We start from the raw sequence: 19,639 nt of genomic DNA, 5'->3' as shown, positions 1-19,639 counted from the left end.
CATAACAGAATTAACGCATGTCGTTTATGTGATATATTGTTATGGGCATAAAGGTACAGTGATTGTTTTGTGGCCATAACAGAATTAACTCATGTTGTTTATGTGATATACTGTTATGGGCATAAAGGTACAGTGATTGTTTTGTGGCCATAACAGAATTAACGCATGTTGTTTATGTGATATACTGTTATGGGCATAAAGGTACAGTGACTGTTTTGTGGCCATAACAGAATTAACTCATGTTGTTTATGTGATATACTGTTATGGGCATAAAGGTACAGTGATTGTTTTGTGGCCATAACAGAATTAACGCATGTCGTTTATGTGATATATTGTTATGGGCATAAAGGTACAGTGATTGTTTTGTGGCCATAACAGAATTAACTCATGTTGTTTATGAGATATACTGTTATGGGCATAAAGGTACAGTGATTGTTTTGTGGCCATAACAGAATTAACGCATGTCGTTTATGTGATATATTGTTATGGGCATAAAGGTACAGTGATTGTTTTGTGGCCATAACAGAATTAACTCATGTTGTTTATGTGATATACTGTTATGGGCATAAAGGTACAGTGATTGTTTTGTGGCCATAACAGAATTAACGCATGTTGTTTATGTGATATACTGTTATGGGCATAAAGGTACAGTGACTGTTTTGTGGCCATAACAGAATTAACTCATGTTGTTTATGTGATATACTGTTATGGGCATAAAGGTACAGTGATTGTTTTGTGGCCATAACAGAATTAACGCATGTTGTTTATGTGATATACTGTTATGGGCATAAAGGTACAGTGACTGTTTTGTGGCCATAACAGAATTAACTCATGTTGTTTATGAGATATACTGTTATGGGCATAAAGGTACAGTGATTGTTTTGTGGCCATAACAGAATTAACGCATGTCGTTTATGTGATATACTGTTATGGGCATAAAGGTACAGTGATTGTTTTGTGGCCATAACAGAATTAACTCATGTTGTTTATGAGATATACTGTTATGGGCATAAAGGTACAGTGATTGTTTTGTGGCCATAACAGAATTAACGCATGTCGTTTATGTGATATACTGTTATGGGCATAAAGGTACAGTGATTGTTTTGTGGCCATAACAGAATTAACTCATGTTGTTTATGTGATATACTGTTATGGGCATAAAGGTACAGTGACTGTTTTGTGGCCATAACAGAATTAACGCGTCGTTTATGTGATATATTGTTATGGGCATAAAGGTACAGTGATTGTTTTGTGGCCATAACAGAATTAACGCATGTCGTTTATGTGATATACTGTTATGGGCATAAAGGTACAGTGACTGTTTTGTGGCCATAACAGAATTAACTCATGTTGTTTATGAGATATACTGTTATGGGCATAAAGGTACAGTGATTGTTTTGTGGCCATAACAGAATTAACGCATGTCGTTTATGTGATATACTGTTATGGGCATAAAGGTACAGTGATTGTTTTGTGGCCATAACAGAATTAACGCATGTTGTTTATGTGATATACTGTTATGGGCATAAAGGTACAGTGATTGTTTTGTGGCCATAACAGAATTAACGCATGTCATTTATGTGATATACTGTTATGGGCATAAAGGTACAGTGACTGTTTTGTGGCCATAACAGAATTAACGCATGTCGTTTATGTGATATATTGTTATGGGCATAAAGGTACAGTGATTGTTTTGTGGCCATAACAGAATTAACGCATGTCGTTTATGTGATATACTGTTATGGGCATAAAGGTACAGTGATTGTTTTGTGGCCATAACAGAATTAACGCATGTCATTTATGTGATATACTGTTATGGGCATAAAGGTACAGTGACTGTTTTGTGGCCATAACAGAATTAACGCATGTCGTTTATGTGATATACTGTTATGGGCATAAAGGTACAGTGATTGTTTTGTGGCCATAACAGAATTAACGCATGTTGTTTATGTGATATACTGTTATGGGCATAAAGGTACAGTGATTGTTTTGTGGCCATAACAGAATTAACTCATGTTGTTTATGAGATATACTGTTATGGGCATAAAGGTACAGTGATTGTTTTGTGGCCATAACAGAATTAACTCATGTTGTTTATGAGATATACTGTTATGGGCATAAAGGTACAGTGATTGTTTTGTGGCCATAACAGAATTAACGCATGTTGTTTATGTGATATACTGTTATGGGCATAAAGGTACAGTGATTGTTTTGTGGCCATAACAGAATTAACGCATGTTGTTTATGTGATATACTGTTATGGGCATAAAGGTACAGTGACTGTTTTGTGGCCATAACAGAATTAACTCATGTTGTTTATGAGATATACTGTTATGGGCATAAAGGTACAGTGATTGTTTTGTGGCCATAACAGAATTAACGCATGTCGTTTATGTGATATACTGTTATGGGCATAAAGGTACAGTGATTGTTTTGTGGCCATAACAGAATTAACGCATGTTGTTTATGTGATATACTGTTATGGGCATAAAGGTACAGTGATTGTTTTGTGGCCATAACAGAATTAACGCATGTCGTTTATGTGATATACTGTTATGGGCATAAAGGTACAGTGATTGTTTTGTGGCCATAACAGAATTAACGCATGTCGTTTATGTGATATACTGTTATGGGCATAAAGGTACAGTGATTGTTTTGTGGCCATAACAGAATTAACGCATGTTGTTTATGTGATATACTGTTATGGGCATAAAGGTACAGTGACTGTTTTGTGGCCATAACAGAATTAACTCATGTTGTTTATGAGATATACTGTTATGGGCATAAAGGTACAGTGATTGTTTTGTGGCCATAACAGAATTAACGCATGTCGTTTATGTGATATACTGTTATGGGCATAAAGGTACAGTGATTGTTTTGTGGCCATAACAGAATTAACGCATGTCGTTTATGTGATATACTGTTATGGGCATAAAGGTACAGTGATTGTTTTGTGGCCATAACAGAATTAACTCATGTTGTTTATGTGATATACTGTTATGGGCATAAAGGTACAGTGACTGTTTTGTGGCCATAACAGAATTAACGCATGTCGTTTATGTGATATACTGTTATGGGCATAAAGGTACAGTGATTGTTTTGTGGCCATAACAGAATTAACTCATGTTGTTTATGTGATATACTGTTATAGGCATAAAGGTACAGTGACTGTTTTGTGGCCATAACAGAATTAACTCATGTTGTTTATGTGATATACTGTTATGGGCATAAAGGTACAGTGATTGTTTTGTGGCCATAACAGAATTAACGCATGTCGTTTATGTGATATATTGTTATGGGCATAAAGGTACAGTGATTGTTTTGTGGCCATAACAGAATTAACTCATGTTGTTTATGAGATATACTGTTATGGGCATAAAGGTACAGTGATTGTTTTGTGGCCATAACAGAATTAACGCATGTCGTTTATGTGATATATTGTTATGGGCATAAAGGTACAGTGATTGTTTTGTGGCCATAACAGAATTAACTCATGTTGTTTATGTGATATACTGTTATGGGCATAAAGGTACAGTGATTGTTTTGTGGCCATAACAGAATTAACGCATGTTGTTTATGTGATATACTGTTATGGGCATAAAGGTACAGTGACTGTTTTGTGGCCATAACAGAATTAACTCATGTTGTTTATGTGATATACTGTTATGGGCATAAAGGTACAGTGATTGTTTTGTGGCCATAACAGAATTAACGCATGTTGTTTATGTGATATACTGTTATGGGCATAAAGGTACAGTGACTGTTTTGTGGCCATAACAGAATTAACTCATGTTGTTTATGAGATATACTGTTATGGGCATAAAGGTACAGTGATTGTTTTGTGGCCATAACAGAATTAACGCATGTCGTTTATGTGATATACTGTTATGGGCATAAAGGTACAGTGATTGTTTTGTGGCCATAACAGAATTAACTCATGTTGTTTATGAGATATACTGTTATGGGCATAAAGGTACAGTGATTGTTTTGTGGCCATAACAGAATTAACGCATGTCGTTTATGTGATATACTGTTATGGGCATAAAGGTACAGTGATTGTTTTGTGGCCATAACAGAATTAACTCATGTTGTTTATGTGATATACTGTTATGGGCATAAAGGTACAGTGACTGTTTTGTGGCCATAACAGAATTAACGCGTCGTTTATGTGATATATTGTTATGGGCATAAAGGTACAGTGATTGTTTTGTGGCCATAACAGAATTAACTCATGTTGTTTATGAGATATACTGTTATGGGCATAAAGGTACAGTGATTGTTTTGTGGCCATAACAGAATTAACGCATGTTGTTTATGTGATATACTGTTATGGGCATAAAGGTACAGTGACTGTTTTGTGGCCATAACAGAATTAACTCATGTCGTTTATGTGATATACTGTTATGGGCATAAAGGTACAGTGATTGTTTTGTGGCCATAACAGAATTAACGCATGTTGTTTATGTGATATACTGTTATGGGCATAAAGGTACAGTGATTGTTTTGTGGCCATAACAGAATTAACGCATGTCATTTATGTGATATACTGTTATGGGCATAAAGGTACAGTGACTGTTTTGTGGCCATAACAGAATTAACGCATGTCGTTTATGTGATATATTGTTATGGGCATAAAGGTACAGTGATTGTTTTGTGGCCATAACAGAATTAACGCATGTCGTTTATGTGATATACTGTTATGGGCATAAAGGTACAGTGATTGTTTTGTGGCCATAACAGAATTAACGCATGTCATTTATGTGATATACTGTTATGGGCATAAAGGTACAGTGACTGTTTTGTGGCCATAACAGAATTAACGCATGTCGTTTATGTGATATACTGTTATGGGCATAAAGGTACAGTGATTGTTTTGTGGCCATAACAGAATTAACGCATGTTGTTTATGAGATATACTGTTATGGGCATAAAGGTACAGTGATTGTTTTGTGGCCATAACAGAATTAACGCATGTTGTTTATGTGATATACTGTTATGGGCATAAAGGTACAGTGATTGTTTTGTGGCCATAACAGAATTAACGCATGTTGTTTATGTGATATACTGTTATGGGCATAAAGGTACAGTGATTGTTTTGTGGCCATAACAGAATTAACTCATGTTGTTTATGAGATATACTGTTATGGGCATAAAGGTACAGTGATTGTTTTGTGGCCATAACAGAATTAACGCATGTCGTTTATGTGATATACTGTTATGGGCATAAAGGTACAGTGATTGTTTTGTGGCCATAACAGAATTAACGCATGTTGTTTATGTGATATACTGTTATGGGCATAAAGGTACAGTGATTGTTTTGTGGCCATAACAGAATTAACGCATGTCATTTATGTGATATACTGTTATGGGCATAAAGGTACAGTGACTGTTTTGTGGCCATAACAGAATTAACGCATGTCGTTTATGTGATATATTGTTATGGGCATAAAGGTACAGTGATTGTTTTGTGGCCATAACAGAATTAACGCATGTCGTTTATGTGATATACTGTTATGGGCATAAAGGTACAGTGATTGTTTTGTGGCCATAACAGAATTAACGCATGTCATTTATGTGATATACTGTTATGGGCATAAAGGTACAGTGACTGTTTTGTGGCCATAACAGAATTAACGCATGTCGTTTATGTGATATACTGTTATGGGCATAAAGGTACAGTGACTGTTTTGTGGACATAACAGAATTCACACATGTTGTATATCTGATATACTGTTATGGGCATAAAGGTACATTGACCGTTTTGTGGCCTTTGTTGTCATGTCATGTCTTCATTTTGTTTTTTTATGGCATTTCTTGAATGATCCTGATCCAGGATCCTACACTCGAGTTCAAGATTTTCTCCTCGTCTCTGTCTCTCTCCCAATCTTTAATTATTATTATTTTTTAAAATTTTTTTGGTGGATCCAGTTTCAATTCCTCTAACAAGTACCGGTTTTGTGTTCGGTTACAGTCACACGTGGTCTGTTATTGGGCCATTTGCTTTCATTGAGAATACATTTTGCAAAACTTTCACATAACAAAACCCTTCATCACGAGTGGAATTGCTGCTACAAGGAGCTACAGTCAAGCAGAAGAAGAAAGCTATCCAGTCCACTCTTCTTCCCTTATTCAAACATCAGGAAACCCCATCAACTCGAACAAGAAAAGGAACCTTGCCAGCCATGCATGAAACCAGCCAGATATCAGAAGAGGCAGATAGCTCTGCCTCACTGTCTGTCATCTCTCCAATTGTCACCCAAACCTCACAGGCAGACATGCATTACACACTATTTTTGCTGAGTGCAGTGTGCATTTACATGCAGTAACTTATTAAAATAAACGTCTACGTTCTCCATTTACTTAAATTACTTTCCTTCGTATTAACTTATTCATACATATATTTACGTTCTGTATGAATTTATATTGTTCATACCTCTTTAGTATTCATTTTAGGTAGTTTGGGATGACAGAAAATTACTGCCCAGGAACACATCCTCAACGAGAAGGGCACTTGGTAGAGCGCACACCTCCGCCACATCATGCCTGATCTATGAGAACATATCGAGCCCAATACATTTTTGAAATATCATGCTCGACAGTACTAAATAGTTTTTGGCCCCATCTCTCAATGTTGAAGAATCACTTTAAGAAATGAAATAATTATAGTCTCCAGATCCAGATCCGGATCTTCACCAAAATTGAAACAATTCTTCCTTGTCACACATGCAACCTGTCCACCAAGTTTCATCTGAATCCATCCACAACGAGATAGCGTGCGAGGTATCGTTTTTGGCCCTATCTCTCAATGGTGAAGAATCACTGAAAAGAAAATTCTAGTTGTCGGATCCGAATCCGGATCTTCACCAAAATCTATTCATTTCATCCTCGTCACACACCTGACCTGTTCACAAAATTTCATCCGGATCCATACACAACTTTTTGAGATATCCTGCACACAGACAAACAGAAAGGGGTGAAAACAACCTCCTTCACCTTCGGTGGCGGAGGTAACAAACGTCATGACGACGGGAAAAACGTTTTAGATTTACACTCTGGTTTTCACGAAAGCATCTCAAATGGAAATCGAGGACATATTGTACTTTGACAAAACATTACGTCATCTTGACAAACTTGCCGTGAGTTCTCTCCACTTTGGGGAATAATTGAGATTCGGACAAAAATTTTGGCTCATCGGAAATATAGATCGTGCTCGGGAACACAAAGCAAGAGATGAAGACCGTCCCCATGTCCTTTTTCTCAAGACTGCACAGGGTAACGTGTTCTATGACCACTTTTTATTTTAAATAAAGTTCACAAACCCACATGTTTTTCCTCTCTCTCTCTCAAAAGACCAGCGGTCCTGATTTGCTTGCTCAAGAGCAGCCGTGCACAATTTTGGACAAGCCACCAACTGGTGGTGAGATTACAGTGGGTTGCTTCATGTGAGACCATTTACAGTTGACGCATGTTCAGTGAAGCTGCATACGATCCTGACGACGACATTGGTCTGTATGAAGAACAAGTTTATTTTCATAAATAAGTCACTGATAAACACTCTTTTATTAAATAAATAAACAAACAACGAAATAAAGTTAACTCCCAACACCATTGAAGTCCAAAAGTCTACTGCATTGAAAGTTCGTTGCCCACGTGACGGTGAAGTCGCTTCGAAATGCGACAACTTCATCAGTCAAAACGTGGATCGACAACGATCATGGCTGCAAAGCCAGTTGGTGCGTAACGCATCGTTCTCACTACTCCCTAAACGATGGTGGTCACGGTGCACATTTACATGACGCTGGTCATGTTTCGGCCTGATCTTGTGAAAGATCCAGAAATAAGTAAGATTATCGTGCTGTGACAATGATGCAGTGCTTCATCCCCCACTGTGTCAATATTTGACCCCCCCCCCCACCCACACCCATGTACCTATTCTCTCCAATGGATAAAGTCCTTTAAATCTGAATAACGAATACCCACACTGCCGTGTGCAGAATATCTTACGTCGGTGAGGTCATCTCAAGCACAGCTCCAGGATGCTTTCAACCATTCAGGTCACACTTGACAACAACACAGCACCACCCATAGGTAGATAAGTAACATTACAAGCAAAGTGCTTGGCATGAGGCACTCTCACAAATTGGTATAAACAACCCAATTTTGCACTTCATTGTCCAGACTGACTTTACCATGGCTTGACCCACTTTAACAGGTAAATGAACAATTGATTCACAGCATGAAAAAAAAAACAAACAAAGTTCCCACCTGCATGAGATCATTTGTAATTTGACCTATAATTTTTACTCGCCAACGCATCTCCATCCCGGTTTGTAATCCGGCTTTGCCAAGTGATCATCCGTTGTGCATACCAGGTGCCTAACGAGAGTTGGGCTTTTGTAATGAGAAGGTGCGGATGTTGAAGTGCCGGCTCAGCTGCCACACCTGCAACACCACAACCACACATGATCTTTGTGAGCACAAAAACTTCCTCTTGTGATACCGCATGATTGCATATAGGATAGCCAGCTTAATGCCCTTCTCACCCCCCTCCCCCAAGCTTCACAATTGAAGACCTACACCGCATTAATTAAAACTTCCGATTCAGTGTCGACTCCTTCACGAAGAGTAGGTGAGCAATCGCTGGCACCACGGCCAAAAAAAAGAAAAAAAATCCTGTCCTAACCTTGTGTCCCCCCCAACCCCCCGTCCCAACAGAATGAAGTGCAAAAGGGTTATTACACCCCATGGCTGGGCATGTGGATTAGTAGCCGTCGTAGTATTCAGTGTCAACAGAAAACACCGCATCGTGGAGCATGCGGGAAGTTTATGGAACCAGATGTGGAACTTCATGGGATTTGCAAAACGAGATCATAAGGCTGTTACCACGACGAAAAGGTCCTATAGTGGTCAGATGTGATAACATTGCTTCATTACTGTAAACTCCCGATCCACAAAATGGTTATAAATTCAACCCAACCCCCGCCCCCACCCCTCTTTCAAGCAACCACCACCCCTACATACCACACAGATACCATAATGCAGATGCTGCACCGTGACGATCATGGCGTAGACGACGAGGGTGGCAGGCTCTGCACGACCTAACCAGCCGTTGCACGATAAAAGTGTGATCAAGGCCAGGGGCGGCAGGAGCATGTTGAGCATTTGGCATCGTGTGCTGCTCATCTGGCTCACAATCAGTTGGCACTAAGGAACAACAACAGGTTGTCAGAGAAGGGGGAGGGAGAAGTCACAATTTTACATCATGGCATAACACAAAGAAATGGGACGCACGTGAAGGCCAGTCGGCCCATACACGTCATTTCAATCCAACAATTTAACTGAAATTCACTCAGGGAGGAGTGGGGATGAGAACAGTGGTGCGAGCACAGACATCACCAGAATGTATCAAATGCATATACAATGCCACTTGATCATCTTTCGTATGCAGCGCGTGCTAGTGGAGGTGCAGCTGTGCCGCTGATGCAAATGGCACAACTTGCATCCTGTGCACTCAACAATGTAGCACCAGCTTGTACACAAGATGGGGAGAGAAAAAAAAATTCCAGGAAAGAACAGCTTGGTATCCTTGAGTCCACTTTCATACATCTTCACAGAAAACTCAATGTGATTGACTGGGACTTGAAGGGTGAATTTCAATTGGGGGGGGGGGGGGTCGGGGCAGATTCAAAGGACGACGATGAGTCTGCAGGGATGAGAAACAACCCTTTTAACAGCGCTTCATTGAGCAGCATTTTTCACCTGTGCTCGAGGGATCAAATCGATGTAAGACAACCCAGCCATGCATGGAATAAAGCTTCAGACAAAACCCTTCTCACTTTCCAGGTGTGAAAGTGGGGGTAAGTATCGGGGGAGGGGCTTGAATATTTCTGGGACAAGAGCCTGGTGTTGGCTGAGTGGTTAGGGTGGCGGTTTGGGATCCTCGGGTCCTGAGTTCAAGCCCCGTTGGCCGCTGAATTAATACACCAGGGGGTTGACTCAGCCTGTCATCCTTCCGAGGTCGGTGAAATGAGTACCAGTGTGTACTGTTAGAGGGGCACTGCATCAGCAACGCCGTCGCGCTTCCAAGAAATGATAGCTACCCCGGCAGCTAAGCTTCCGTACGCAAGAAGAAGATGATTTCTGGGCTGAGGATATTAAACGTTAGATAAATCACAAGTACGGTTTAAGGCATCAGCCAGGCCCACCACATTGAGCTCAGCACTCAGATGGGAATATCAAACAGGCCAACGATGAAGACCAACATTCGACGACCTCGTTTGAAAGCAAAACCTTGCCTCGAGATCCGATATCCCGAATTTTCGTACGTGGTCTGGCGGTGACATTTCACCTCCAGGATGGATCGGAGATAACAAGGGACGGGACAAAGTTGAAGACCAAGATCAACCAAGACGGTATTGCGATTCGAGTTGAACCAGAGCAGTTATATTTTGGTGAATACTCACATGATGAATCCGCAACAGGTGTACATTACGAGTTTCTGCTTGCCTGTACATGTGTGCATAATGTAATCCCACCCCCCACCCTCCCCCAACTCCCCTGCCCACAAGGGTGCACACGTAAAGGTGGACAAGGCAAGTGTGTGCACGTGTTGTTATATAATCGAAAATGGCTTGGCCAATCCCCACCAAATTTTGCATATGTGTTTGGGGTACCCAGGGTCAGGTTATGGGCAAAACACAATTCCCCCTGACCCCCCCCTCATCCCAAAAGGTGGGGACAATGTTTTCGCTTGTGCACGTGGTCTATATACAGTCAAAGCTCGTTACTATGCCACCCGTCGGGACCGAGCAAAAGTGGCATAGTAGCGAGAGTGGCATAGTAACGAGATTTTGTAAAAACGGCCTTATTTTCTCAAGTTACCCATCTGTAGTTAATCTTTAGACAAAATTTATTCCAGCAAGTAAAAGGCACGACTGTTGTATAAGCTAAGCGAACGGAGAACATACCCACACTAACAGAGTTCACACACTAACATATGGCATGGCGAGAAATTCACGACACACAAAGCTTTCAAGAATCGTCGGCTGGCGCATCTTCTTTCGGCGGATCTCGTGCATCTCGTTGTCTTGACGATCGCACGCTTGCATCACACCGGGCTTCCCGCTTCTCTGCTGCATGAACTTCCGGACGGTGCTACAAGCGCGCTGGGCTTCCTCGCACGGAACGATTTCCTCTCCTTGACAGTTACCTCGTCATCTTCGCTTTCCACCGGCTCCTCACTGCACAGAATCTCCTCCAGCGTGAAATACCCGCCAGTCGCGAGGCGCTCGTCGGCTTCGAGAAAGTCAGACAGCTCGATCTCCTCGTTCTCTTGCATCTTTTCCTCGGCAGGCAGAGCTTCCCAGATGTCGGGCAGCTCCGCATCCTGTGGCTCAGTTTGGATCTCCTCTTCGATGAACTTGGCCTTCGCGAAACATTTCCTGATCGTCGACTTGCCGACCTGCTCCCAAGCACGCCGGGCGACGTGTAGAGCGTCGAGCAACGTGAACTTGAACTCCTTTCCCTCGTCTATGGCCTCAAGCCGGCGGCATAGCAGGAGCTTCTTGTAGTGGCGCTTGATGTTCTCTATGATTCCCTGATCCATTGGTTGCGAATTGGCTGTCGTGTTGGGTGGGAAGAAGACCAGTTGGATGTTGTTCAGCTCGAGCTCGGGAGGGTGGCCAGAGAAGTTATCGAGACAGACCAGCACTCTGCGTCCCTGCTGGCCGAGTCGTCCGTCCCACGCACGCAACATCTCCTCGAAAAGCTCCGCCGTCATCCACGCCTTCGAGTTCTACTTGTACTTGACCGTGATCTCTTTGTTCTTGAAGGCACGGGGTTTCTTGGAATTGCCAATCACCAGAAGAGGGAACTTCTCACTGCCGCTCATGTTTGCCCCAACCAGAAGAGTGATCCTTTGCTTGCTTTTCTTTCCTCCAGTACACCGCTCTCCCCTGAAAGCCATGGTCTTGTTCGGAAGGAGCTGCCAGAAGAGTCCAGTCTCGTCCAGGTTGAAGACGTCGTCTGCGGAGAACTGCCCGAGTAAGGGCCGGAGAACCTGTTGTTGCCACTCAAGAAGGGATTGCGAATCCACCGCTCCAGCTTCGCCCTGCACTGTCTTGAACGTGATGCCGTGGCGCTTCTTGAAATTGCCCAACCAACCGTCGCTCGCCATGAAGTCTGGGATGTGCATCAGCTCGGCCAGTTTCATCGCCTTCTCCTTGATCAGATCGCCGCTGACAGGCACATTCTGTCCTCTTGATTGCTTCAGCCACATGAGCACTCCCTCATCAAGCTTCGGGTCGTGAGCCTGTGTCAACTTCATGCGCTTCGATGGAAATCCAGCTTTGATTGTAGCCTCGATTGCATCCTTCTTGCTGAGAATGCCCTTCACGGTGGTTCTCTTAACTTCGACGCCCCATTTCTTGCTAATCTCCCTGGCCAACTTGGACTGATTCGGCTCCTTCTTCGCGGCATCGATGATCTCCTTCAGCGTAAAGTCGGTTCACTTGCGTTTCTGAGCTGACATTATGGGCTGAATTTGAAAAAAAAATGATGTCACTGTTGTACGTGTGCCTGCGTGTCTGTGTATGTGCTCGCGCTTTTTTGTGTCTCGTTGTGCGTGTTGTGATTGGCTTGTTGTGGCTGGCATCGGGGAGAAGAATCGCGTGTTTTGACACAGTCTGACTATGCGCGTACGTATTGAGTTATGTTGTGCGCAGCTGCACTGTAGTTTGTCGCTTCGCCTTTGGACGTGAGTGTGATAATCGAGGACTGCGCAATACAGACTTTTTCATGACTCGTGCCTTTTAACAGTCACACAGTAGTGGCATGGTAGCGAGAGTAGGGGGTGGCATAGTAAATTTATTTTGTATTGAATTTTGTCGGGACCGAGCAAAAGTGGTATAATAGCGAGAGTGGCATAGAAGCGAGGTGGCATAGTAACGAGCTTTGACTGTATATATATTTCCTTCCATCACCCACCATCCCCTTGCAATTTTGCACTGTATACCTGGCATAATAATAAAAGTGCTTTACTGACTCCTGTTAAAGGGAGGGCTATTTCAACGGCTATCTCGTTTTACATTCCAGTCAAAGCGATTCATCAGACTCGGCGACATAATGGTTCGAGCGTCCACTCCGAGTCTGGGAGGTCAGCGGTTCTAACCCTGGCCGAGTCGTTCCAAAATAGAACGGTACAGGCGGCTTCATTGCTTGACACTCGCTTTAAAAAAGACCGAGTACAAACAACCATGGGTGGGCAACCATTGCAAGGCTTTGATGGGATAAATTTCCTGTGTTCTTGGGTCGTTTTAAAAGTTATTTACCCTCCCTCTCCGTTTCGGCTTTTCAGTTCCGATTCAGATTCCGCGATGAATCATTAATGGTTTTCAAAACACAAACCACTTTTGCGATTGTACCATTTCATTTTCATCATGTCATTGGTTATTCTCAAACCTCTCCTGACAACTGCTGCATTGCATTAGACATCAATTTATTGTCGTGACGACACCACCGAAAAGCCCTGCATCGCAGTCTTGATACTTGTCTTTTAAGAGGGCTGAGAAGCGGAACAATTTTTGCACACACCGCTTCCGTCCACTGGGTCTCATCGGGCCCAAAAATACGAGCACGACCACGTTTGTGGCCACGCTCAAGCTACTCTGCCCTAAAACAGGGCAACGACCTTTTCCCAGCAGAATCGAGCACGGCCATCTTGACTGGAATGGCATCGTCACCGAGACACGTAGACACGTAAGGTTACCGCGGTTCAACTTTCACGGCCAGCCAAAAGTCGATCTCGATGGGTCACCCATAGAATACTCTTGGGATAAGCTGGGATTACATGTGGCCCATACAAAAAAAAAAGCAAGCCAATGGTAAAGGAGTCGTATTGTAACAAGCCCAACAAGCGCAAAAGCAATCGACTCACAGCAATGTTGGAGAACACAGTCCCGACTGTCCAAAGGAAGAGGCGAAGGTGAGTTCGACCCACATCCTCAGGAGAGAGCAAGAACCACACCGAGCTGAGAGCAATAAGCATCACAGGGGAGACGAGGGGCCGCGTGGCCTCCAGCACAGATCCGTGCTTGAGCGTCCCTGCACAAGAGGCCCTAAATGCAGAGATGGTCAGTATTCTTGGTTGTACAGAGAAATGAAATTTATAATACTCCCATTAATCAATTTATTTATTTCCAAACTCACACATAAATGTTGTGGAGACTCTGAGGCACTGTAAAAAGTGTGAAACATCCTGCAATGCAACACCAAGTGATCACACCGTCATGAGGTCCTCTTCTCGAGGTAAATGTACATCCGTGCACTCTTGGCAAGTAAAGTTTAGCGAGCAATGTACAAGCATTGGCAATGTCCCGGTACGAGGAAATTCAAAGCAGAATGTAGCCATTGTGCCGAGAGCAAAGGAAACACCGCGACGTTGCATTCTTCATTCGATTACGAAGCAAATTCCTGTCGAGTTTGGGTCGAACAGCCTTTTCAAAACAGACCAAACGGTTTATGAAGCAAGGAAAAGGCACACACACGACCTCTATCCCAACCATTGGGCAGTGATCTCAAGCCTGCAATGGAAGTCTACGTTTATGGGTGTCAGAAGGACTTGTACCCACCCCACACTTTCAACATGGAGGGATGTCAAAAATAAAAAAAATATATACCATCAGAGATGGGGAATCCCCCACCATTGAAAAATAATTGAAATCAGATAAGTAGTTTTCCATTTATTACAAAAAACTTTTTTCAAGATGGCCGCCCCAGTCGGCCATCTTGGATCCGGCCACGCCCAAAATCAATAGGGTTCTTCCTTTTCAGGTGGTACATACGTGACCCAAATTTCAAATCGATATGGCGAACAGTTTAATATGGAATAGGCAAAGCCTATAAGCGAACGTAGAATTCTTCTTACATTCGCTTCTGACTTTACATAAAACTTGTTCACAACTGTATACTTGCCAACTATACCGTGGTACGTGTAAGCGCCGCACAGCTGATGATTTTTACACAATTTCCGGTTACTTCAGCCTGGATTCGAGATCAGCGAACAAATAATGTAAATCATGATTAAAATTTTTTTGATGATGTGGGGAATATCTATTAAAATTAACTTTGGGAAAAAAAATAATTGAATAAATAAATAAGCACTTCCGGTCATGATCTCCCGGCATGCATCATTCCCCATGACAAAAACCAGAAACAAAAAAAAAAAAGCGGAAGTAAAATGGTCATAGCCAACGACACGGATTCACAATTGCCAGGGTATTGTGTTGTTTTTGTTGTTTCCTATTCTCTCATGTGCACGCGTTCAGTAATATTCACAAGATAGAAATAAAACCCAATCGTGTTTATACACTGCACAGTGTTTAACAACAACCGGAAGCAAAAGGTCATAGCTAACAACACGGATTCCAAATAGCCAGGGGTATTGTGTTGTTGTTGTTTCCTATTCTCTCACGTGCAAGCGTTAAAGGCCCGGTCACACCTTGACGTTTTAGCCAACGTATGCCGATTTTTGAATTTTTTTTCTAAAACACTGGCAAACGTTGAATACGTTATGGGTAAGTTTTGATAACATTAAGAGCACGCTGGCATACGTCGTAGTACGTTACCATAAGTCGTTGTACGTTGTACTTTTCGGTTGTCCTCAAATTTTTTCATGCTTGAAATTTCACGACGTATGCCGGCGTATGACTCAGACGTTCCGCTACGCTGGCCACAAGTTGTAGGCACGGTCTGCGATCGTTGACAGACGTCAACACATGCTACTTGTAAGTTAATCATAAGTTGAGACACGCCGAGGTAATGTTTAGCGTATTCGAAACTTATTTCTAACCTATGATTAACCTGTTGTTGGCACATTACGCGATCGTTGCCACACGTCTATAGACGTTGCTTTTAAGTTACTCATAGGCTGAAAGACGTCGGTATAATGGATCGTCCTTGCGTCAGCGTCCACGGCCACGGCCAGGACACTTATTTGCAGCATTCTTCAAACTTTTCTTTGGCATGACGAGGATGTTCACACTTCGATGTCTAGCTTGGCTATGATTCCAATTGTCTATCGGCAGCGTCTATTTAAAATAGTTGAGTTTGAGCGTTTTAACACGTTCAGAAGAAACGCTTCAAATTTCCAAACCCCAGCGTCAAAAAAACAAAAAAACAAAGGCGAGTGACAGCAATTTAAATCGTTCATTGTAAGCAATGAAACTAGCTGAGTGGTACCGTTTAAAAGTCGTTGAGTGTAAAAAAAATCCAATTGTTGAGCACAAGCGTCTACTTTCAATAGTGGAGATGCAGCCATTTAAATCGTTGAGTGGCAGCCTATGAACCTACCCGTGGACACGCGGACGCAAGGATGATCCATCATAACCCACACCCTCCCCCTCACACCCACCTACTAGTGCCAACATGAACAAACTACTACTAATACTAATACTGATACTGATACTGATACTGATACTGCTGACATGGACATCAACTCAAAAAGGAACTCGAAAACACTGTTGGGTTCCCCTTTTATGAACACCATTTTTATATACCAATTCCCAAAACCGCTGGGAACACGTCTTTATATGGCAGTTGTAAGCGAGAAACACATTCATTTTTTTTTTTTTTTGTCGACCGGAAGACGTCATTGGAATACGTCTACAAAGGTCGATGTGTGTTGGAACTACGTAAAGAATTGGTTCAAAGCACGTCAAACATAAGTTAGAAATAAGTTTCGCGTAAAAAAGACATTACCGCGACGTGTTTCGACTTATGAGTAGCTTATAAGTAGCCTTTGTGGACGTGTGTAAGCGTCCACATATCGTGTGTAAAACTTATCCCCATCGCATGCGGAACGTGTGTCATACGCAGAGTACGTCGTAAAATTTTGAACATGTTCAAAATTTCTTGACGTACTCTACTTACTACGACTTATGATAGCGTATTTAGCGTTCTACTCGCGCATACCAAACTTACCCATACCGTATTCGACGTGCCCCAACGTTTTAGACACACTTTTTGTTACGTCGGCATACGCTGGCAAGATCGCCAAGGTGTGACCGCGATTTTAACCCTTCCATTTCTACGGCAGTTATGATTCGAATCGTTGTGAGTCAGCCTTTTAATAGGCTACGTCACGACATCGTCGGCGATGCGTGCAACGCGCTATGCCTGAGTTAGACTATCGTTGGGCATCGGTTGTGTAGGCCGACAACAGGTTCAGCATTCGTTGGTATAAGTTATCTATAACACAACGAAACGTTCTGTGTAGTTACCAATGCGTTATACATAAGACCAAGTCGCTATGAATACGTCCGAATCTTTAAAAAAAAAAACATCAAAAGTTCAACGTAAGCCAGCGTTTTACATACATTTTAATACGTTGCCATCGCTGGCTAAAACGTCAAGGTGTGACTGGGCCTTAAGTATGAAGCTCACTGCGTTCGCTATGAGTTATCGCACTCACAGCTCTAAATGTTGACGCCGCCCCAGTCAGCCATCTTGGATCCGGCCACACCCAAAATCAATAGGGTTCTTCCTTTTCAGGTGGTACATGTGTGACCCAAATTTCAAATCGATATGGCGAACAGTTTATGAGTTATCACACACAGTTATAAATGTTGACGCCGAGCCAGCCGGACGACCCGCGTGATAACAATATCCCCCTTCCGCCACGCGGCGGGGATAACAAACATCAATCCATTATCCAAAGGAATACGTTGAAAAGGTACGGTCAAAATAAAATGACATCATATGAGGTTGATGCGGCCGGGTTCAATACCAATTATCCAAGAGTGCATGTTGCCTTTTCATAGGTGAGAAAAATCTGTGTGGTGCAGATTTCTCATGTCCTTGGAACGAGAAGCAACGGGAAATACAGATCAACATGGAGACTCGATTCAAATGGCAAATAAATAAAAAAAAACACACAGGGCATGGACAGTGGAAATCCTGTCAACAAAGCCCGAACAAAAACAAATTATGCGACAATAAATTGCACTCTTTTTGAAGATTTTAAAAGCTGAAGTGACCTAGAACGTGATGCTTGGCTACACTGAAAATTAAAACAAAGTGCAGTGTATTTTTTTAATAAACAAATAAAAATAAGTTAAAAATAAAACAAAATATTTAAACTGGAAAGGCACTCAGTAGAGAGCACACCTCCGCCAAGCTGATTAGTTTACGTTTTGTAGCCCACCAATAGGCCGGATCTGGACTCGGACCTGAACTAAAATTTAATTTCCTTGTTCTCGTCACCTAACCAACTCTTCCACTGGTTTTGTCATAATCCATGTCAAACATTTTGAAATGTCATGCTACATGTCGTTTTTGACCCCCATCTCTCAATGGTGGGAAAAAAAATCACTTAAAAAAATTCTCAAATCCAGATCCGGATCTTCACCAAAATCTAATAATTTCGTCCATGTCACAGACGCAAGCTCTCCACCACATTCAGTCCGAACCAGTCCACAGGTTTTTGAGATATTTTGTTCACAAACAAAGACGCAAGCAGACGAGGGTGAAAACATAACCTCCATCCACTTTCAATGGCAGAGGCAAAGAAATAAGAAAATAAAAATAAACAAGCTCGAATGAGCTAAGATCCTCGTCCTCTTAATGATGACGTCATAAAAACGAATATGACGTCATTGTGATGTATCAGGTTTGCGACAAATTATCTGTGCTAATGCCCGGCTTGATTCCCACAAACAAAATTCAAAAAGCTTGCCTAGTTTCGGAGATAATGGTATAGGCGATTTCCATTAGCGGCGATATTATGTCAACTTTTTTTCTCGGAAGAATTTCCAAAATCGGAGATGGCTACTGCCTGCGCGTGGGCTTTCTGCATATACATGGCAAGTTTCACGAAGATCCGATGAAAACTCTGGGTTGTGAAACAAACAGTCAAAAAATAGGAATGATGTCATAAAAATTGATATGACATCATAGTGATGGATCATATGTGTGGTAATTCATCTCTGCTAATGCCCTGTTCGATTACCGCAAACAGAATTCAAAAAGTTTGCCTAGTTTCGGAGATAATTTTTAGGCGATTTCCATTAGCGGAGATATTTTGATGTCATAACTTTTTTTCTAGGAGGAATTTTCAAAATCGGAGATCGTTACTGTCTGCGCAGGGTATTTTTTTTTTTTACATATACATGCCAAGTTTCAGGAAGTTTCGATGAAAACTGTAGGCTGTGAAACAAAAAAGTCCACAAGAACAACAACGTGAGTAAGACTTAGAGATCCTCCATAAGGATCTAAAAACGATAACCTAGAACAACACCTGGTGGAGTGCATAGTCTCACCTCGCACGTTCATTCTGAACAAAAATACCATCGTTAACTGAACACACATTAAGAATAAACTGTATCAATGATTATGAAAAAAAAAATTCAAGCGATATTCCCCATGGCTGGTCGATCATATGTATGAAGTTTTGCATCGGTCTGTTAAGCGGTTCTTGGGCAAAAAATTTTTTTTTATGTTTTTATTTTCAATCCAATATGGCCACCAGACCACGTGACCGACGATGTCATAAATTTACTTCTTCACTCACATCTATCGGATCATAGATCAGATACATGAGGTTTCAAATTTTTCAACGATTAATTTCATATGATTATAAGGATTC

At 41.9% G+C, this 19,639-nt stretch overlaps 1 protein-coding gene across 2 annotated transcripts in view; it reads right to left on the bottom strand.

Annotated features, from left to right (window-relative positions):
• Positions 1–7,502: 7,502 nt before the first annotated feature.
• LOC147017472 (ethanolaminephosphotransferase 1-like) overlaps positions 7,503–19,639 on the bottom strand; it is a 29,951-nt gene continuing 17,814 nt past the window's right edge. For both annotated transcript variants that reach the window (XM_085847152.1, XM_085847153.1), the window contains 4 exons: positions 14,206–14,254; positions 13,934–14,114; positions 9,022–9,204; positions 7,503–8,442 (listed from right to left, as the gene is read on the bottom strand). In XM_085847152.1, coding sequence (XP_085703278.1) covers positions 8,377–8,442; positions 9,022–9,204; positions 13,934–14,114; positions 14,206–14,254 — 479 coding nt within the window. In that variant the 3' untranslated portion in view covers positions 7,503–8,376. The remainder of the gene's footprint in view (positions 8,443–9,021; positions 9,205–13,933; positions 14,115–14,205; positions 14,255–19,639) is intronic.

Source organism: Eptatretus burgeri, chromosome 11 (assembly GCF_056783735.1).
Source record: "Eptatretus burgeri isolate ZD-2024b chromosome 11, Ebu_testis_v1, whole genome shotgun sequence".
NCBI lineage: Eukaryota > Metazoa > Chordata > Myxini > Myxiniformes > Myxinidae > Eptatretus > Eptatretus burgeri.
The sequence above is the reverse complement of the archived record's forward strand: the minus strand, read 5'-3'. Positions and strand labels throughout refer to the sequence as shown.